At 34.2% G+C, this 23,559-nt stretch overlaps 1 protein-coding gene across 2 annotated transcripts in view; it reads right to left on the minus strand.

Moving 5' to 3' along the window:
* Window positions 1-23,559, minus strand: part of PPA2 (inorganic pyrophosphatase 2) — a 93,282-nt gene that overhangs the window by 15,088 nt on the left and 54,635 nt on the right. For both annotated transcript variants that reach the window (XM_045067058.1, XM_045067056.1), the window contains 3 exons: window positions 14,330-14,457; window positions 11,468-11,553; window positions 2,055-2,124 (listed from right to left, as the gene is read on the minus strand). In XM_045067058.1, the coding sequence (XP_044922993.1) occupies window positions 2,055-2,124; window positions 11,468-11,553; window positions 14,330-14,457 (284 nt within the window). The remainder of the gene's footprint in view (window positions 1-2,054; window positions 2,125-11,467; window positions 11,554-14,329; window positions 14,458-23,559) is intronic.

A 23,559-nucleotide genomic window follows, 5' to 3' on the forward strand; every position in this document is an offset into this window, starting at 1 on the left:
ACAACTAAGTTCAGAATATAACCTACGTATATATACAAAACTGAAAACATGGGGAAAATAAACTGATACTGTACCTTGCATTACTAATAATGGCTTCCCTGATCTTCCCTACCTCCTATAATCTGTCTTCACCAATGCAGCCAGAGTGGTCTTGAAAAATCTAAGTCAATTCACATTACTCCTCCACTTAAAACTAGCTAGTGGTTCCATATCTCATTCAGAATAAGAAACAAATTTCTTAAGACAGTCTTTATAGACTATTTTACAAGGTCTTTCATAATAATTTGCCACAGCTTCCACATCCAGATCCAAACATTTCTGATCTTACCTCCTCCTATCTCCCCTAGTCTCCTTCTACTCTACTCATCACTGTGATACCTGGGGTATTTCTTGAAATGTCAGGAATCCTCTTGTCTCACGGCCTTTCGGACTGCGGCCTGGGATGCTTTTCCTCCAGATGGCTACTTGGCTAATACTCTTACCTTCTACAAATCTTGACTCATGTCAGTCTTCTCCTAGTGAGGCTACCCCTAACCCCTTTTTAATAACTACAACTTTAATCCCACTCCTGGCACTTCATCCCCTCTGCCCTGCTCATTTTTCATACTAGCATTTATTGCACTCAGACACACTGCAGTTCATCCTTGAACAATAGGGGCTTGAACAAGTCCACTTGTAAGTGGATTTTTTTCAATAAATATAGTACAATACCATAAATGTATTTTCCATATGATTTTCTTAGTAACTCTCTTTTCCCTAGATTACTTTATTGTAATAACACAATATATAATTCATATAACATACAAAGCATGTGTTAACTATTTGTGTTATCAGTAAGGCTTCTGGTCAGTAGTAGGATGTTAGTAGTTAAGTTTTTGGGAATCAAAAGTTATACATGGATTTTCGACTATGCAGGGGAGTCAGCAACCCACACCCCCTGCATTGTTCAGGGTCAGCTATATATATTTTCCACGTATTTATTTATTATTCATTTCCCCAACTACAATGTTAACTATATAAGGACAGAGGTTTTTCTTGTCTTTTCTTTAATACTGCATCCCTAGTACCTAGAATCTTACCAAACCCAGCAGGTACTAATTCAACAGCTGGTGAATTAGTGGGGGAAGAAATTCAAAGCAGCCATAGTGCGAAAACACTTTTATTGTTCCTGAAGTAAAGATCTAAATTCACTAGCTTCAATCTCATAATCAGTTTAAGATTAAAAAGAAAAACTTAATTTATAAATGGGATTTCTAGCCTATGACAACTCCTGAACACACTTTATATAGCAACATTACCTGGTTATCTGAATATGAATTTTCTTATTTAGTGGTTTCCAAATCAAGCATTAATTTCCTAAAAAAATTCAGTTGCCTCCGGGCAGCCTTATCACTAAGATATATAAAAATCGAAAAATATCATTAGCTAGCAGGAAAGCTTGCTAGACAGCCCAACTAAATGGGGAAAAAAAAGGAGAAATAGTTTTCTTTCATTTTTCTTGAGCCAAAATGCATATGCACCAGCAGCCAATCATAATTTAGACACTGGATGGTAGGTTACTCATGGGAACAGGACAGTACCAGGAGAGTAAACGCATATAAACAATGAGTTGGTGATATTAAGAAAAGTAGCTTCATATGAAATAAGTGGTTAACGTACCTTATTTTTTAAATTTTTTTTGACAGAAGGAAAGAGAGAACATGAGTGGGGGGATGGGCAGAGGGAAAGAGAATCCTCAAGCCGACTCCCTGCTGAGCACAGCGCCACAACCAGGAGATCATGACCTGAGCTGAAGGCAAGAGTCAGACACTTAAACTGCCTGAGCCACCCAGGTGCCCCAATGTGGTTAATGTACTTCAGAAAACAGAATTTAAAAATTCAACTAAAAGATTTTCAATTCTCCAGATTAAAAAAGAATAGATTCTAATGTTGTTTTTTAACTATCCTTCTCAAAATACTTGGTACATTTCATTGCTGGATTTTTTCAGAATTTCTGCTAGATTTCCCCATGAAGTTTTTAAGGTTAAAGGATGCTTTGAGTATTTGCCCCTTACCAGTTCAACTATTGATCTTGCTTCCTCTTGAGTGCAATGGAAAGGGCTGCCACATACCTGCACATTTGTGCTGGAGAGGAAAAGACAATGTTATTATTAATTGGGATAAAAAAAGAAGCAATTAAAAAAGAAAACCAATTCCAAATACTCTACACTGAATGCAGAACTCCAGTAATTTATTTCCATCCAGTGAAAAAGGACCTAATGAATATAAACTGAGATATTTGTACATTCTTTCAGGCAGTTATAAACATAGTGTTCCATAGCACTATGCATTCTAAATTTTTTTTTAATTTAAATAATAGTATAGAAATCTAAATAATCTCCTGGTATATAAAAGACTGTACAACACAACTATACTTGGACTTTAGTGAGAAAAACCAAACCTGACACATGGAATGATGACTATAAGGAAGAATCTTCATCTAGGTGAGGTGATAAACACTACAACTGGCCAGTGAAAGATGCTATGGAATCCCTCATCTAGGTATGGAAGGCTAAGCTAAGGGTGGTGAGAGGAAGGCACATGAATAGAAAACTCAGTCTTCTTCTGGGGAGGGAAGCTCAGGGAGGCATAGAGAGAAGCCCCTTCCATGGTCAAGGCCTTCCCACAGGACAGGGAATGGTAGGCTATCCCCTTAAGCATGTTGCCCACTGTGTATTTCCTATCTCCTGGAGGGAAGCAGAGGCATCATTCCTCCCAAAGATACTAAGAATAGTTTTTAAAAATTTCATCAAAGAAATTAGATTAAAATGGATACAAAAAGAGGCAGTGAAGGAGTTAAAACCAAAGGGAAAGTAATTAGCAGATCCCTAAAGAAGATGAAACACACACACATACTTGCCCTCCAAGTGGACCTGAGAGATATATATTATCAAATGATATATTATCAAATGCACTTTCATAATGGTTTTTGTGAAATTTTGGGATATATGGATAAAAAGATCTGTCTAGTTATTTATCTTTGTAATTACATCTGTCTGTAATCAGACATTGGGTATACAGCAATTACTGTTAAGTGGCTGTTATGCTTTCTATCCAGACTCACAATGTGGGATTTATTTTCATTCTTGGCATGAATAAAATCTGATGCAAGTTGGCATTATCTTTAAGACTATTTTGTATTCTCTTCTCCACAGCCCATACTTAAGTACGCTAAAAACTGAAAAAGGTAAGGCCTTATAAGTCAGATGTTTCCTAAAGAATGTCAAAACTACATTTTAAAAGAACAGGGCAAAAAACTAGACACTGCGAAGTCTTAAGTCCTAGTCCTCTGAAGAAAGCACGGGGTATGCTAAATATGCTAGTTACAATGTTTTTAACATTACAACTAAACCTAAGTAAAACATACCTTGGAAATTCTGCGAAAATGATGCTAAGAAACAGGGGAATCTACTCTAAATAGGGCTGCCAGATAAAATCCAGAATACCCAATTAAATTTGAATTTCAAATAAGATCAAACTATTTTTTAGTATGTCTCAAATATTGCATGAGACATTTATTTTTAAAAGATGTATCGCTCTAAAATTTAGATTTAACTGGATATCCAGGATTTTATGTTAAATCTGATAACCTATTTCTAAAGTAACCCTCTGCTGCTACAACAAAGCAAACCATCAACAGAAATGGTAGAAAAGAGTCAATATTAAAGCCAACAATGTAAATTTTTAAAATCCCGAGTAACTTTTTAATAGCCCCAGTAAAATATCTTGACAAGTAACCAATGGAACTGAGGAAAGCCAAGAGATTCTGCCATTTTCATGTTGGACAAATTATGTGTACGGCTGTTTCAAGAATGAAATGGAAGGTATATACAAATAGACTTAAGAGATTCTTACAAGGTACACCAATATAAAGATGAGAGATCACGAAGCCTCTTACTTTTTCTCCAATAGGCTCTTCTACTACCATTAGCGAAAAACAGTGCCAACTTCCTCACTGACATCCTTTTAGTTAATAAAGTATACAATCTGGGTTGTAATATATTTCCCTCCGGATTTAATGTACTTTGAAAGTTTGAAGGCATGTTATCAGAAACATTTTTATTTTCTGTAAATTGCCCTTATGTAAAAATAGCTAATACTGATTCATATTTACTGATTCAAAAATTATTCTTATACTAAATGTTAGGGAAATATTTAGATGCTGGGGATATAATACTGAACCCCTGTGGAGTTTATAATACTTAGGCATTCTCTTTAGTCTTAAACTACAATTATGGCCTGCAAAAGAAGAAGCACTATAATCTTTTAAAGGAAGGAATGACTCAGATGAAGGTGTCTGTAATAAATGAGATTTAAAATAAGGACTAAGGAGACTGCTGCTTTCCTTTTTATAATATGATATTAAATATTTTGTTCTAAATTTACAAACATTATATAGTCTATACACAATCTTGCTAACCAAAATAAGCAGACATGACATCAGATGATCAGCAATACCAAAAATGCTGCGGATGACAAACCAAACTTCAATCAAAAATAGTAAAAAGGTGCGTTAATAGATACCTAATAGTACAAAATGACTCACTATATAAAAAGATACCTTCAAATAATAAATAGACATATAGAAGATGAAATTTACAAGGCAAGCAATATGGAACATTTTAGTAAAGATAAAATTATTTTCTTCCACACAATCTCAAAACAGACAAAGGCTCACACTCATTAGAATCCTCAAAGACAGTGTCCAGGATACAGATTTGCCAAGACTTTTCATTCTAAAGCAAAGTAGTCAAGAAAAAAGAAGAGAAAAAATTTAAAGAGCTAAGAATGATAATGATTTTGGACCATAACCTCAAGAGTTTACAGAAGAAAACTGACACCGAAGTAAATCTATAGAAAGCTAAAAGAACTGGAGCTCTACATACATAGATCAAATACACCTTCCTCTAGAAAGGTAAAAAGAAACAATTTTAAGACCTACACAATTTGGAAGAACATATCTATATATTTGTAATACTTAAGAGTTATTCATTAAGCATGTGTAAACTACCTACTATGTGTCAAGTCCTGTCACTAAGTGCTGAGATACAAACTCAAAGCATAAAAAAAAAAAAATAATAAAACAGGGGTACCTGGGTGGCTCAGTGGGTGAAGCCTCTGCCTTCAGCTCAGGTCATGATCCCAGGATCCTGGGATAGAGCCCCACGTGGGGCTCTCTGCTCAGCAGGAAGCCTGCTTCCCCCTCTCTCTCTGCCTGCCTCTCTGCCTACTTGTGATCTCTGTCAAATAAATAAATAAAATCTTTGAAAAAAATAATAAAACATACCAAGTTCTACACAGAGGAGTATATAGCAATGACCTGAGAGCACAGGTAATCTGCCCAAAAGAAATAAAAGTTCATTGCAGAACTGCTTCTTGAAGAATGAGCACATATTCATGGAGGAAAGACAATGAGATAGGAGGGGATAGAACATGAGGCTGGAAAAGTAGGTCTGGACCTGCTGTTTAATATATAGAAGAGCTGGATTATATTCAAGATCAAAGGATGCCACAAGAAGTTTTTAAGCAAAAAAATGACAATCACATGTGTATCTGTCAAAGATAATTCTGACAGTACTATATAAAGTACATTAAATAAGAAAGTAGTTGTAATATAAAGTAACATAAAACAACTTATGAATAAATGACAAGTAACTGAATTTAAGTAAAAATGAATTAAAAATTAAATTAAAAAAATTCAGATGCTCTAGAAGTGCATCTGGGAATCAAAACATGAAAAAATTGAAAAATCTGGAAAATAGATGGGTCAGGATAAATAATGGTGAAATAAAATAAACTAGCAAAATAAACAGTACATCTCTGATTTCTTAAAAATTAGATAAATAAGCCATGGTGGAAGAAAGACTAAGAGGGGCTGAAGAGTAAAGCTTAAATGGCAAAACTCTATTTCTCCTACAACACAGTAGAAAGTTACTTTATGGAAGAATAAAAATAATCAAATTATCTCTGTTTAAAAAATATGTAGCTTTCTCAGTAGTAAAGAATAGTAGTAAAAGTAGTAGTATAAAGTAGGAAAGTAGAAAAAGTAGTAAAAGAATATGTAGCTTTCTTAGTAGTAAATACTAAGCAATGGAAAAAAAGAATAAAACAACACAAAGAAGATTATTCAAAGTATCAGTTACAGAATTTAATACATGCAGGGATCCTGGAAGCAGACGAGTCGTACTAGATTTGAAAAACAACAACTACCTGTTGGTTTTAAAATATCAGTAAACAATTTACTCCAACAGGTATTACATGCCAGGCATAAGGAACATAAAGATGAATAAAGTATCTTTATTTATCTGCTTTTGAGGACCTTATGTTCCAGAAGAGGAGACAAATTCATAAACCAAGCAGTAACTATAAATGCAATGACAAAAGCTCACAGGGAGCAAGGAATGTAGTGTCCTCGAATGCCAGCTCATCTGAAGGAAAGCTTCCTATAGAAAGTAAAAAGTCAAAACCAAGTCTCAAAAAGAGGAGTAAGTTAGCTAGCTCAAGAAATGAGAATCCGAATCGGCCAAGAAGTCAATCTCTCACTCTTTGCAGATGATATGATACTTTATGTGGAAAATTCAAAAGACTCCACTCCAAAACTGCTAGAACTCGTAGAATTCAGTGAAGTGTTAGGATCTAAAATCAATGCACAGACATCAGTTGCATTTCTATACACCAACAGCAAGACAGAAGAAAGAGAAATTAAGGAGTCAAACCCATTTACAAGTGCACCCAAAACCGTAAGATACCTAGGAATAAACCTAACCAAAGAGGCAAAGAATCTGTACTCAGAAAACTAGAAAGTACTCATGAAATAAATGGAGAAAGACACAAAGAAATGGAAAAATGTTCCATGCTCATGGACTGGAAGCACAAATATTGTGAAAATATCTATGCTACCTAAAGCAATCTACACGTTTAATGCAGTCCTTATCAAAATACCATCAATGTTTTTCAAAGAAATGGAACAAATAATCCTAAAATCTATGTGGAACCCCAGAAAAGACCCCAAATGGCCAGAGGAACGTTAAAAAAGAAAACCAAAGTTGGTAGCATCCCAATCCTGGAGTTCAAGCTCTATTACAAAGCTGTCATTATTAAGACAGTATGGTACGGGCATAAAAACAGACACATAGATCAATGGAACAGAATAGAGAGCCCAGAAAAAGACCCTCAACTCCATGGTCATCTAATCTTCAACAAAGCAGGAAAGAATGTCCAATGGAAAAAAGACAGTCTCTTCAACAAATGGTGTTGGGAAAATTAGACAGCCACATGCAGAAGAATGAAACTGGACCATTTCCTTACACCACACACAAAAACAGACTCAAAATGGTTGAAGGACCTCAATGAGAGAAAGGAATCCATCAAAATCCTTGAGGAGAACACAAGCAGCAACCTCTTTGACCTCAGCTGCAGCAACTTCTTCCTAGAAACATTGCCAAACGTAAGGGAAGCAAGGACAAAAATGAACTACTGAGATTTCATCAAGATCAAAACCTTTTGCACAGCAAATAAACAGTCAACAAAGCCAAAAGACAAATGACAAGAATGGGAGAAGATATTTGCAAATGACATATCAGGTAAAGGGCTAGTATCCAAAATCTAAAAGGAACTTATTAAACTCAACATGAAAAGAACAAATAATCCAATCAAGAAATGGGCAGAAGACATGAACAAACATTTCTGCAAAGAAGATATCCAGATGGCCAACGGACACATGAAAAAGTGCTCAATATCACTCAGCATCAGGGAAATACCAATCAAAACCACAGTGAGACACCACCTCACACCAGTCAAAATGGCTAAAAATTACAGGTGTTAGTGAGGATGTGGAGAAAGGGGACCCCTCCTACACTGTTGGTGGGAATGCAAGCTGGTGCAGCCACTCTGGGAAACAGTATGGAGGTTCCTCAAAAAGTTGAAAATCGGGCTACCCTATAACCCAGCAATCACACTACTGGGTATTTACCCTAAAGATACAAATGTAGTGATCCCAAGGGACATGTGCATCCAAAAGTTTATAGCAGCAATCTCCACAATAGCCATACTACGGAAAGAACCTAAATGTCCATTAACAGATAAATGGATAAATAAGATGTGTGTATATATAGGCAGTGGAATACTATGCAGCCATCCAAAAACCCACAAAATCTTGCCATTTGCAATGAGATGGATGGAACTAGAAGGTAAGTGAAATAAGTCAAACAGAGAAAGATAATTATCATTTGATCTCCCTGATGTAAGGAATTTGAGAGGCAGGGCAGGAGGTTGTGGAGGGTACGGAGGGTAAAATTGAAACAAAATGGTACTGGGGAGGGAGACAAACCAAATCTCAGCAAACAAATTGAGGGTTGCTGGGAGGTGGAGCGGGAGGGATAGGGTGACTGGGTTATGGACATTGGGGAGGGTATGTGCTATGGTGAGTGCTGTGAATTGTTAAGAGATAATTGTTAAGACTGATAATTCACAGACCTGTACCCCTGAAGCAAATAATACATTATATGTTAATTTAAAAAAAAGAGAAAGAAATGAGAAGAAAATAGTGGCAAAGGAAACAGCATGATGGACTGGAGGTCAATCAGAGCATGGTGTTTGTGGAGTAACAAGTGTTTCTACGTTGTTGCACATGACAAGGTCAGAAGTGATGGAAAATGAGGCCAGACAGGTAGCAGGGGCCAAATCCTAGAAGGTCTTGTTTATTCTTCTCTGAGAAGTTGGGACTTTGTGGTTCTTGAGCAGAGAGGCTTATCAGAGGCACTTACGTACGAAGCTTTAAAACACAGATGCTTAGACCCTACTCCTCAGCCTAATTCACTGGGTTTAAAGAAGGAGACAGTGCACCTGAATTTTCCAGTTTTCCTAGGTAAATATAACATACTATATGTGATTTGAGAGAAATGTTGTGATTAAAAAAAAAAATGTGGACCTAAACTCAACTGAGTAGGGAAAATAGGCTAAAAAGGAATGGGGCGGGGGGTCACTAATCAGTAACAGTGTATATTTTAAGGAATAAAGAGAAAGAAGAAATTTACTAAGACAAAGGGAATAAAAACTTTACTATTGTGAATATATTTTTACAAATCAAGTAGTGATAAAAATAAGAAAATAATGGACAAAACGAGTTAAAATTTGAAGATTCTGACTTTACAATATCTAGATGCATAAAATTTATGCCCAGAAATTTATGTCCTGAAAATTCTTAAGCTAAAAAATTATTTAGTTGTATTTCCTTGAAAAGACAGAGGTAAGAGTACATTTGGAATCTGGCTTAAAACCTGGCTCTACTACTCAGTGTGACCTTAGATTACTTAATCTCTCTGTGCTGTCAATTTCCTCATGAGTAAAATGGAGACAATGATACATATCTTACAGAATTCTTGTTGACTATTAAGATAACACATACTAAACACTTTGAACCCAAAAAATAGTACAAAGTTCAATAAATGACAATTCTTACTGTTAACATAATCCTTATCATTACCTAGGAGACTACAGAAAAATGACTCCAGAGAGTACAAATGAAGTTACCCTCAGAGTAAAGATAATTACACTCAGTATGGAAGGAATGACATCAAGCTATAGAAAAGCTAACCAAATCAACAGCCTCTAGCTGTGTAGCTGAGGAACCTGGAAAACATGGACTGCAAAAGCTTTTCAGAAAGTACCATTAAGGAAGGAGATGAAAGCAAACAGCAAGCAAATACTTCTCTGGACACTGAGAGACTCCTTTTTAGAGGAGCTCACCACATGAATATCTCACTTAGAATATCTCAGAATATCATGAAGGATACCTAGGTCTACTAATTACTAGGATAGTCAGGACCAGAAGGCATTCAGTTATACCCAGTTTTGTTAATAAACTGTATTAATTAAATTAGAAACAATCAAGTCAATTTTAAGATTATGCTAAAAAAGAGTGGTCTGCATAAGACATAAGAAGAAAGGAGATAAGGAGATTAGTGAACTGACAGTGTTACTTGAACTTACAAGAGAAGTATAATTCCCATGCATGTGTGTTATAGGCAAGATGAGCCTCTCTATGACATGGATAAACTACTTCTTTAGACTAATTATTTATTCCACCTGATTACTCTAATTATTTCATCTTTTTTTTTTTTTTTTTAAGAGAAAGAGTATGTGAGCAGGGAATAGGGGGAGAGGGAGACAGAGAGTCTCAAGGATGCTCCATGCTCAGCACAGAGCCTGACAAGGGGTTTGATCTCACAACCCTGAGATCATGACCTGATGTGAAATTAAGAGTTGTACACTGAACCGACTAAGCTACCCAGGCAACCCTATTATAATGATAGCTTTAACACTTCTATTGATTCCCAGACTTCATGCTCCAGAAGGGCAGGGATTCTTTTTATTATAGTCACACCAATAATCCTAGTATCAGCAGAGTCCCTGGCAGAAGACCTTCAAATCAGTATTTGTTGAAGAGTGAATAACTTCTGAATTTCTCCTGATTCCGAGAAGGGGACAATGAAGTTGGGTGCCATTCTACTCTCTAAAATGACTATCTGTGTTTGCTTCCTACAGTTAGACTTATCAAGAGCCCACTGTTTTTTTTTTCTAAACCTGTTGATGTGAGTTGCCCTTGTTACTATTTCATAATTTAAGTGGTAATTATGCTCATCAAAGAAGGGAGTATGGAAAAAGAACAGATTCTATAAACACTAAGCAGGCTCTAGAACTACAAAGGCTAAAAAGCCTCAATAAAGGTAACTCGCTATAATAACTGGTGTCAAAGTAGTGTGGGTATGAAAACTGTAAAAAAAGGTTTAGGAAACAGAACCTAAGAATCTTTAAGAGTTCTTAACTGTAAGGAGTTTAAGGATTAGAGGATCTTATCGTGGTTTTCTATTCTATATTATGTTAGAATATATGTAACTTATTTGGAACATATACAGAAAAGGTCTTAGCCCTATATCCAAAGAGGAATAAATAAATGTACGTTTAAATGTTTTAAAATAGGAAAAAATGAGTTATGTATGTTACTATCGTTTGATTCCCTTTCATCAATCAGCTAGTGACCAAGATCATGTTGGATAAAAAGGCTTATTACTATTTCACCAAGAAATGATGTAGTAGTCACACATAAACAAAATAACTATTTGCATGTTGAAAAATCACTTTTTTAATCCCATCTTTGCATACATCACAACGTATTATAATTAAAATGCCTATTTACTCAATAGAATCCCCCACTAAACTATAAATCTGAGAAAAGGGACCATGTCAATTCCTACTTTGATAGTGTCCAGCAGTTGGTACTGCTTTCCAAATGGGTGCTCCATAAGCATTTTTTAAATGAAAAAAAAAAAAAAAAATCCAACTCTCCTTTTTTATCTGACTAGTATAATATAGCTGTTTAGTACCATTAATAATAAAATAACATTACATAGAAAAGATGAATTCTTACCAACTTATAGCCCCTCCATCACACTTCTTCATAAGCAATGTTTTCCAACATTCATGAGTAGATTTAATAACTTCAAGAGCAAAAGCCTATTTCAAATCAAAAATAGACATAAAGATCACATCATTATACTAACATGGAACTATTCTCACTATGACAGCTTATTTTTAAGAATACGAGCTCTGGAGTCAGGCAAACCTGAGTATAATTCTGGCATCCTTATTTATCAGCTGTGTGACTTTTGAGCAAGTTACTTTATCTAACTCTCAACTTCTTCATCTGTTAAGTAGAAGGTAATTGAGATCATGTAATTTGGGGGTTGGTAAACTAGGCCCAAATAGGCCAAATCTAGCTCACCACGGGTTTTTGTAAATAAAGTTTTAGTGAACATAGTCATGCCCATTCATTTGTGACATGGCCTATGACTGCTTTAGCACCACAATGGCAGAGGTGAGAAGTTGTGACAGAAACCAAATAGCCTACAAAATCTAAAATATTTAAGACCTGGTGCTTTACAGAAAAAGTTGCCAACACCTGATTTAAATTAACCAGCTGCTGAAAGGATAAACAAGTTGTATGCAAAGTGCTTAGTCTAGCCCCTTGCCTGTAAGTAAGCATATATCTATTAATTCCATCACCATCAAAACTGCAGTCTAATTGTATAATCATTTTAGAATATCCACTGTCTAAAAGTAGTAAGCCTCTTAAACATTCTCAAATTTTTTCTTAGTATAAATTCCTACTGTGGCCCAAAATGCAAAATCAACAATATATACCTCTTGCTAGATCCGTATCTAGAAGACTATCTAAAGGAACACTTGCTTTGTTATTCCAAAGCAGCAAATTTCATTTTTCTCCTCCTAATGTTGCTAATTTTCCTTAAGGAGGGTCCTTATATATTAACTAATTCATACTACCTCCTTTCTCTTTCTATGACAACTAAACACATTATGGTAAGAAATGAAGAAAATAAAAATCTTGGGAACCAAGATATAATAATGAGAAATGTACTTCTGGGGGGGAAATAAAAGTTCTTTCAGCTCTGTTGTTGCCTGAGATACAGGAGTATGGCCCAAAGAGACAGTACCGGGGAGTTCCACTTAAGATTTGGGACAAAAAAGCCAATTTATTGTCCAGATAATACAAAGAAAAATTTTAACCAAATCATTCAGATAATTATGATTATTTAGAATCACTTTTCCACCTGCTTAAAGGAGTTGGCAGGAAAAATCTTTTTCAAACATGGTGTCATCTTTTCAAATATGGTTTCACTTCTATGTGGGACACAAAGAATAGCATGGAGGACATCAGAAGGGAAAAATGAAGGGGGGGAATTGGAGGGGGAGACAAGCCATGAGCGACTCTGGACTCCAGGAAACAAATTGAGGGTTTCAGACAGAAGGGGGCTAGGGGGATGGGTTAGTCTAATGATGGGGATTAAGGAGGGCACACATTACAATGAGCACTGGGTGTTACAGGCAAACAATGAATCATGGAAAACTATATGGGGAACTATTAAGTACTGTATGGTGAATAACATAACATAATAGTAAAATAAAACATGGTGAAGAGATACAATTTAATTTTTTCCTGAGTTAGGCACTATATTTTATACAGAAGTGGTAAAAAGCAATGAATAAGATATTATGCTCCAAAATCAGGTTGTATAATTGACCTAGTCTTCACTAAGAAAAAAATTAGTATTTATCAAAATCAAGCAAAAGAAAACAAAGACAAAACAACAACCAAAAAAAACCACCCCAAATTACCTCATTCTATAAATTCATGATTTAGCAATTTTACCCTGAGGCAATAAGGAGCCACAAAAGTTCAAATGAAAAATATAAAATATAAAATTTTTTACAGGAAAAAACAAAAAATGATTTATCTTATAAATTATTATTTTTTTTTTTAAAGAAAGAGTATCAGGGCACCTAGGTGGCTTAGTGTTAAGCCTCTGCCTTCTGCTCAGGTCATGGGATCCAGCCCCGCACTGGGCTCTCTGCTTGCTGCTTCCCCCTCTCTCTGCCTACCTCTCTCTGCCTACTTGTGATCTCTGCCAAATAAATAAATAAAATCTTAAAAAAAAAAAAAGAAAGAGTATCTATTTGAAAACAGATTTTATATCTACATTTACTAAGTCTTAGACAAAGTGCTCAAGATCTTAAGGATTCTTTGAATGCACCTCTTCAAAAATACTAGGTCAAGCAATAAATTCTTATATAGCAAGATATTTATTATAATTTTTAAGTTTCCATTCACATTGTTTATTTTACATATACTTTACTTATTAGTACCCACATAAGTGCTGGTGTATGTGTAATTTAAATAATGGTGATAATATTAAAAAAATATTCCATGACTTAAGACTTCATGTCTTTGATTCATTTTCTCCATTTGTGTCGTATCAGACAAACTTCATGGTAACTCTGTGGTATTCTAATAGAAAAATCCTGTGACAGTAAAATAATTCAAAAGTCAGTCATGGTAGACTGAACTCTTAAGGGGGAAGCCCCTTTGGATTTACAGTAAGTAAAGTAAATGACTTTTTCCTCTCCGGGATAGGAAATGGAAGCTTCTTCATACACAGTTTGGAAATCCTTCATATTCTGAGATGAGGGAGTTGTCAATAGATAAAGAGATGAATATATATATGTATCAAAGCTTATTAATTCACTTAGATCTCCTGAAAAAAAAAATCCTCTTAAATATATATGATAAAATGTCCTTAAATATTGAAGTCAATATAAAGCACTTTTGTTACCATGTTACATAAAAATATTCACATAAGAAATGCCCCAAACTGAAAGAAGTATTGTACAAGTATCACAAGGTCCGTTTTCAAATAAAGATGATCATTTTCACCTTGTTTTTGAATTCTCCATTAAAAGCAAACTGGTTTTCAGGTTTTCCTTCTGGCACCTTATAAAATCTAAACCAATTAAGCGTAGCTTCCAAGTAACCTGGTTTGTATTTCTTAACATCATCAATATCTGCAAGTGAAGAAACAAAATGCTTTTTGTTAAAAGCTGAAATCCATTCTCATTAGTGGTAAAACCCTGGACTAAGGGAATCTACCTCTGGGGCTAACTTCCAGCATAATCATTAACAGGTACCATACTACCTCTGGACTGGAGATTCTTTTCACATGTAAAACACTACTCCTTCATTCTACAACATTTCTTAAGCACCTTCAGATAGTATGGCGGGTGGGGATAAGCAGATGAAGACAACAAAGTTTTTTTCCTCAAGGAGCTCAGAGGTCTAATTAAAGCAAAGAGAACTAACAGCAATGTAGTAAGTGAGATATGCTTAAGGACTGATGTCATTTTGTAGGCAAAAGGGCTTAAGAGTAAGATCATTTACATCAGGATCTGTGTTTTGGAAATATTAAGCTAAAGGACAACTGAAGATAAAATGGAGAGGGCAGTCCCCAGAAAAGGATACACTAAAGTGAGATAAGAAGGGTTTTACACACTTACACACCAAATACTTAAGTTTCTCATTCTGTGTCAGACATTGTTCTAAGCAGTAAAGTAGAACAGTAAACAGAATTAAGTCCCTACACTCATGGTTTATATAGTAGGAAGAGACAGACAACAAACAGAGAGACAAATATACAATGTTTAGTGGTACAAGTCTGATGAAGAAAAAATAAAGCAGAGTATAAAAGAGAATACATATGGCAATTTTAAACAGACTGCTATCTGGATGGTTCAGTTTTTTTCATTTCAAATTCTGTAATGATTTCCAGGATTTAAGTTCTATTACCACAAGAACAGCTCAACCATCACATTTTGAGGACATTCATTTAAATAATTGGAAATATTACTATATTAATAACAGACCCTTCTCCAAAAGAGGTCTCCAAAGAATGTATCCTTCCCAATAAATATCAATTAAATAAAATATGAGGAATAACTAGGTAAAACTAGCAATCTGTACTCTCCACCCGACTTTGACTTAGGGGAAATTTATCATAGCCTTTTATGCACAATTTAACAGCCATGACAGCGTTTGAAAAATGAGATACTTATTACTAAATATAGATGATACAATGCATTGGGATGATTCAAAGACCACTGGTTTCAGACCTGCTCATCCAAGTCTCATGGGAATCTCCATTCACAGGCTTGATAGGGAAAGGTAAGCATTTTGCAGGCATGAGTTAGGAATTATGCTTTTGTTTGCTGTGCTTGCCTTTTGCCTGTTTCATCAAGGTTTTGTAATAGTTACATTATGTCTCCAGAAGCCAGATGTTTCATGTAAGTGAAATGACTGCGGTAAGGCAGACAGCGTAAGAATGGCAGAAATCGCAGCAAATGAAAACCTGAGTAGGCTACCTTAAGGCAATCAAATTTAACATTTTTAAATACATCAATGGGCCACACGTCTATCTCAAGTAATTCTGGGGCAAACAGCAGAAATATTACAACTAAGAGAAAAAAACAATTACTTAAAACTGAAAACAGGGCACACTTACTCTATTAATCATAGTCAATACATACTGCTTTCCAATACATACTTCTAAGTAATGGAAGATGTTAAAAATAGGGAATTCTAAAAAGATTAAGACCTTTTTAGTATTTTATGTTGTATCTTATGTCATAGAGTTCTTTGTCATGTCCAAAATCCGAACACTCAATATATATTTCATCTAATACTCATTGTTTCCTCTTCAAATTCTGATTTTCTTCTTGCCGTATAGAAGGTGCTTCTTGCTAAAGTGAGTTTTCTATTGATCACTTTCCCATATACTGTATTTTTGCAAAAATATCTCTTAAATTGACTGATGAGTTCCCCCCACTCATTGTTTTCTTAGAGGGAAAAACAATCTTTTAAATTCACTGAACTTGGGGTGCCTGGGTGGCTCAGTGGGTTAAAGCCTCTGTCTTCAGCTCAGGTCATGATCTCGGGGTCCTGGGATCGAGCCCCGCATCAGGCTCTCTGCTCAGTGGGAAGCCTGCTTCCTCCTCTCTCTCTCTGCCTGCCTCTCTGCCTGCTGGTAATCTTTGTCAAATAAATAAATAAATAAAATCTTTAAAAATAAATAAATATGTAAATTCACTGAACTTAATGCAGAAATGCAATACAATTTAATCAATGGTTTAAAATAAATAATTTTCTATTATTTAAATTTAATTTATTACTTTATCATTGTACTTTACCCAATCTATTGTTCTCTATCCCACGGTAAATTTTTTTTTTTTTTTTTTTTTTTTTTTTTTTATAAATGCTTTTTAACCAAGTGACTTCAAATAAGAAAGGAAAAGCTAAGTTGTCCAATATATAACTCGGCTTAGGCAGCTTTCTCTTCAGACATTATGAAGGATTGTTAGGCAAAGACAATAATAACAGAAACCTTGACAATAATGCCAACAAAACACTCCAAATGTAAGATAAACATTTCCATTCTCAATTAACCTGGGAAAAGGTGCATTTTCACACACACACACACAATTCAAAAACACAGAAACCTCAACAGCAAATGCCTCAGGCCAAAAATCTTATATCTAATACCAACAGCCAGATCAATTAATTACTCTTCTGAAAATAAGAAAAATTATACCTATAATCCGTAAACTGATTTATAATTTTTAAAAGGCATTTGTCCATCATAAGCTGAACTTCATTTGTTCTTCATAAAACTAAGAAGTACATTCATATTAAATATAAGAAAACTACAGCTAAGAAAATGCAAAAGAATTGCCAAACTTTGTCCAGTACAATCATGGCATAATTAGTATTATACAAGTCTTCTAATTCCATGAATTCTGCTTTTTCTTCTATACTGTAGAGTTACATTGTCAACAGGTTTTCCTTATGTTAAAAGAATGCAAGTGTAGATGTTCTTTTTAGTTTTATTGTGGTAAAATACACACAATATAAAATTTACTATTGAGCACACCACAATATTGTGTAACCATCACTTTCACACACTTGCAGAATTTTTCATTAGATGTCATTTTTTTACTATATATGTTAAGAAAAACAGTAATTCTCTAGAAGTCATTTATTACTAATCTTGGAGTTAACATCAAATAAAAGTTTTTTTTTTTTTTTTAAGATTTTATTTATTTATTTGACACAGATCACAAGTAGGCAGAAAGGCAAGCAGAGAGAGAGGAAGAAGCAGGCTTCCCGCTGAGCAGAGAGGCCGATGCGGGGCTCAATCCCAGGACCCTCGGATCATGACCTGAGCCGAAGGCAGAGGCTTTAACCCACTGAGCCATCCAGGCGCCCCTACACAACCTATTTTCAAGATGAACTAACAGAACAATAAAATCAGAATAATCCAGAAGAGTTCTTTTACATAATCAAGCCAAACATTTCAGTTTGTTTTTAATTACGAATCAAACTCTTTTAATTGAGATCTACTTGATCAGCTCTGTGGATTATTAACGAAGACTTCACACTTCTATAAAATACTCTTGATTGATGTCCATAGTGGTATGTATGTTGAGTCTGGTAGACAACTCTGGAATGAAGTCCACACTTTCCTTATACCAGGTATGTTTTAGCTTTATCATGCATCAGGTGTGTTTATGCCCAAAACATTCATGCCAGCTGTAGCAGTAGTTAAAATCTTGAGAATCAAAAAAATATTATATAAGGCAATGATTTTGACAGTACAAAAAAGATTCTGTTTCTGCAAAAGTAATTTGAATGTTTTGAAAGAATTCAAAAGTGTGTTGCAAAAAATACCTTTTGTCAAATTAGGCCTGAGTAAAAAAATACTTAAAGATGAGAAAAAGACATAAAAATCTACAATTATGTATCTATCTCTGCAAAAATGGTTTTACATATGAAAGGTCAGGGACAGCCTCTGATAAAATGTATTTTAGCAAATTCTTGGATGAAGTGTGGGAACAACTTACTCAAATATTTAGAAGAGGAGTCCTGAGAGGAAGATAGGAAGTACCAATATTCTCAAGTGTGAGTGTGCTTCACACGTTTAAGGAAGGCAGTAAGAAAGCCCTATGTTCAGAGCAGAATAAAGAGTGTAAGGAGAGGAAATGAGAGGAGCAGCCACAGGTCAGTCACAAAGGACTCTAAGGGCCATCCTTTTTGAGATGAGAAGCCAGTAGAGGGTTCTGGGCTAAGGAGTATGGGTTTTAGGAAACTTGCTCTTTTTGCTGTGTAGGTAAAAGACTGTAGAAAGGGAGAAGCAGAAGGAAATCAAGCAATAAGCTACACAGAGAAGCCACACAGATTAAATATGATAAGGGCCTAGATAAATGGCAGTTTTGTAGAGGTGGTGACATATGGTCAATTGGGGTATTTTTAGAAAGCAGACCGAGGGGATTACCAATGAAAGAAAAAATTTAAAACAAAAACCAGTAAAGATCAGACATACATAAAATTTAAAGTTTCAAAGAACTAAAAAGGAATAATTGGCAATATTAAGTAACAATTTAAATTACAGTACAATTAAAAGTAGCTACCTAAATATTTATCACCCTAGTTTATTTTTTAAAGCTCCATAAAAGGTGTCATACTTCCTACAAGTAGTATACAGCCATTATTTACTTTATAACAAATCTGTTTCCAAACTTGAAAGTTTAATTAACAAATATTAAATGGAGATTTCTTAAGAGAATTTTTATATTAAAACTAAAGATATGTAATTTATAAGTAATCATAGTTCTATATAAATCATTGGAATATTTATAAATTTCTTTATTAAATGCTAGCTATAAGGCAAAACAAAAAATGATGATGCAATACAATAACAAATTTTAAAGCTCAATTTGGCTTTTACAAGTTTAGCAATCTCCAGTTTAATTTAGTTTTTCTTAACGAATTTTGAGTTAGAAATTTATAAAAGCAAAGAAATTAATCTAAAATATCTTAGTCAAAACCCATCATTCTGCCTGTAGACAATAAAGGATCGTAATACTTCATATTTTTTAAAAGAAATTTTTGTAACTTATCATTTTCCGTTATCAGAGATATTGGTATATTTTCCTGTAATCTGGTTTCTTTTCAGTATATACCAATTCACTTGTTTCTAAAACCTAAAAAAAGTCACAAATTGTGATCTACTAAGCAAAAAGAAAAAAAAAGTGGTTTGTGAATTGAAGTTTCTTCTGTTCTTTTTTACTAAAAGTACACTCTCACACAAGGGAGAGTTTCTAGTCATATGTGCTTGCCTAGACTTCAATTTTACCTAGATTTCAGAAACAAATGATGTAAAAGAGGTGAAAAGTTGAGCTGATAAGGTTAATTTCATACAGAGAGCTCAGCAAGAGTGAGAAATACCTGAACTATGAGATCTTTTAATCTTTAGATACAGTAAAGCAATAATGAACTTTAAAAATGAAGATATATTAAATTATGTATTAAAAATAAACAGAACATAAAGAAATTTTAAGCATGAGAAAATGAGGACAACAAATCCAGTAAACAATACAAAAAATCCAAAAATCAACAATAAAAGATTTTAAATAACTCTCCTGCCTACCAAAAAAGAATCACACCCAGTCCCCTCAACTTTTTGTATAACTAAAAATTGGATATTGAAAACAAAAAAGGGAAAATATACTCTTTGTTATTTACTTAATGAAAACCTTTTTTGGTCCAAAAGGAAATAAAAACTCTTAAGAATATTCAGAAAATAACAAAAATAAGAGCACTCAAAGTTTACAAGAAGAAATAAGGTAAACTATGAAAAATATCCCATTTGGAATGGCACTAAGTTCAAACTTCAGTTCTGGCATTCACAGAGTGCATCATCTTAGTCTGTGTGTTTCCTCAATCACAAAATGTACAAAATCAAGGTTGTTGTGAAGATTAAATAAGATAAATTAAAAATCATTTAATAAAAAAAAGGGATAATTCTTAAGAATTATAATTCTTCCAATCCTGGGGTGCCTGGGTGGCTCAGTGGGTTAAAGCCTCTGCCTTCTGCTCAGGTCATGATCTCAGGGTCCTGGGATCGAGTCCCGCATTAGGATCTCTGCTCAGCGGGGAGCCTGCTTCCTCCTCTCTCTCTGCCTGCCTCTCTACCTGCTTCTCTGCCTACTTGTGATCTCCCTCTGTCAAATAAATAATAAAATCTTAAAAAAAAAAAAAAAGAATTATAATTCTTCCAATCCCTTAAAGCCTTTTCCATGTAATGTTAGACACAGTTATATTCACAGGCAAACCTAGAGTCTTACATGCTCAAAAATAAATAAATATGAACTAATAATTAAGAAAATTACTGAACAAATTTTCATTAATACTGACAGTTATTTGATGTTTAATGTGTATGACTACCAAGAAATTGAAGATAGGCATTGATATAAGCACTGTAAACAAGCAATAAAAATAACAGGAAAGGCATCTGGACATACACACACATAAACACATGCACACTTAATCATAACATTTTTCTACAGACATCCTTTTTCTTATGGTAAAGTTCAGGCCTCAAATGAATTTGTAATTTCTTATTTAATGATGAACACATTTACCTTTATTTCTAGTATTACTGCAGTTTAGTTCTTGTAAAGTTTTTTCATTTCTACCATGTTTAAGTTAAATCTAAACAACCATTTTTTAAAACATCTGGAACAGACAGGAAAATATATAAATAAAACTTCTTTATTTCTAAAGTGAGACTCAGTTCAAGTACACTAAACACATCATCTATCAATTAAAAGCAATGCCCTACTATCTGAAGCACTTCCCTTTATAGAAAACAGAAACCTCTGACAAAAATGAGGCAGTGAATTCATGTTTCAACAAACTCCCTCAGGTTTACCTATACTGAGATAGAAAACTTAAAAACAGAAAGCCAAAAATACTCAAAAACAAGATAAGCACCATGGAGACTCAATATGGAACAAAAATACCGGTAAGGTAAAAGCAAGAGGACCATAAGATTTATTGCACATACTAGAATATTTCTGGGACTCTTAATCAAAAGAAAAAAACAGCCAAAAGAAACCAATCCTGAGATGACCCATGCAAATGAGGATTTTAAAGTACTTATTACTAACACAGTCAAGGATATTCAAAAAAATATGATTATGAAGGATTGAACATGTGGAAATTTTAGTTAAGGAGGAAAAATTATACAACTATCAGAAAAAAGAACCATATGAGGGTATGAGGGAGTATATGAAAAGAAAAATCAGATGGGCTTAATAGCAGAACTTGGACTTGACCAAAAAAAAAAAAAAAAAAAAAAAAAAAAAAAACAGAAGTAGAAGACAAAAACAATCAAAATTATCCTGTCTGAAGAAGAGTAAGGAGTAAAGACATAAAGAGAGCTTTAGGAACCAGTGAGACAATAGAAAGTGGTCTAAAATATGTGTATTAGGAGTCTCAGAATGAAGGTGAGAGAATGGGTAAAAAAGACTACAGTAAGTAATTTGGATTTTACCCAAATGTGGTAAAAACATGAACATGAAGATCTGCAAAGTTCATATATCCTAAGCAGGATAAATATAATGGAAAGGACAGCTCAGCGTATCACAGAAAAACTGCTGAAATCTAAAAATGGAGAAAATCATAAAAATAGTCTGAGGAAAACATTATATACTGGATAATAATACATTAACTGTTGATTTATTATCAGAAACAGTGGAGAATAAAAGAAAATGGAACACCTTTACAAAAATCTCTTTAACTGGGGCGCCTGGGTGGCTCAGTGGGTTAAGCCGCTGCCTTCGGCTCAGGTCATGATCTCAGGGTCCTGGGATCGAGTCCCATGTCGGGCTCTCTGCTCAGCAGGGAGCCTGCTTCCTTCTCTCACTCTCTATCTGCCTGCCTCTCTGCCTACTTGTGATCTCTGTCTGTCAAATAAATAAAATCTTAAAAAAAAAAAAATCTCTTTAACTCAAAATTCTATATCCATTGAAATTATACTTTCAAAACGAAGGCAAGAAAAAACAGTATCAGATCAATGAAATGGAGAGAATTCATCACCAGCAGAACTGCGCTACAAAAAAATGCTGAACTCTTCATGTTGAAGATAAATGACAACAAATGGAAACTACAGATCTTCAGCTTCTTTTCATTTTCTTAACAACATATATAGGTATGGACATGGCAAATATGGGGGTAAATGTAAAAAATTGTGTGTGCGTGTGTGTGTTTCTTCTGGTTTCCCAAATTTCACAAATCAATTTGTGTTTGAGAGATAGATGCAATTCAGCGTAATGGTCCCTCAAAATTTGCAAATTACAGGCATCAGCATCAATAAAGTAATGACAGTGCCAAAAAAGAAAAGTCAGAATTTTAAGTATAAATATCTTCTCCTTTAAAATAAGTGAAAATTCGCCCATTTTGGATTTATTATTTTCAGATTTTGCTCAATATACTCATCTATCTATTTATCAATAACTACATGCATATTCACTTATTCATCAATTTTAAAAAATCTATTGAGCACCTATAACATGCCAGGCATTATAACAAGCCTTGTACTGGAAAAATTACTGCTAAATACCTAGACACAATCTAACATAAAATGTAACAAGATCTTCACAATAATCTACAAGTACTTTACTAAAAGAAATAATAGAACTCCTGAATAAATGACAAAATATATAAATATATTCATTGATGCAAACATTTATTAATGATAGCATAAATCCTTGACAATTTGATCCCAAAATTTGCACAGAGTAAAGCACAAGAAAAACCAAGACAAGTCTGAAAAAGTAAAACTAAAAGAGAAAGATTTGTCTTGCAAATGTTTTATTATGAGGCTATAGTAATTAAATAATATGGCACTGGCTCAGGAATAGATCACTGACACTAAACAGAATCCAGAAACAGACTCTTGGTATAAATAAGAATGCAATATATGATAAAGGAGACATTTCAAAACAGTGGGAAGAAAACAGATTTTTCTGGTAAGTGGTGTTGAAAAAATCATACATATGGAAAAAATAAAATTCCACATAGACTAAAGATCCAATTGTTAAAAAAAAATATAAAAGAACAAAGAGGAAACAAAAAGAAAAACATCTTTTTGACTATGTAAGAAATCCTTAAGAAACGAAATGTTGAAGTCATGTATAAAAATGATGGACAAAAAGAATATATCAAAATTGAAATCTCTAGAAGCCAAAAGGCCACAGTTTCTCTGAAGATGGGGA

The sequence above is a fragment of the Mustela putorius genome, unplaced genomic scaffold (assembly GCF_011764305.1).
Source record: "Mustela putorius furo isolate JIRA1106 unplaced genomic scaffold, ASM1176430v1.1 tig00003871_pilon_pilon_pilon, whole genome shotgun sequence".
Classification (NCBI taxonomy): domain Eukaryota; kingdom Metazoa; phylum Chordata; class Mammalia; order Carnivora; family Mustelidae; genus Mustela; species Mustela putorius.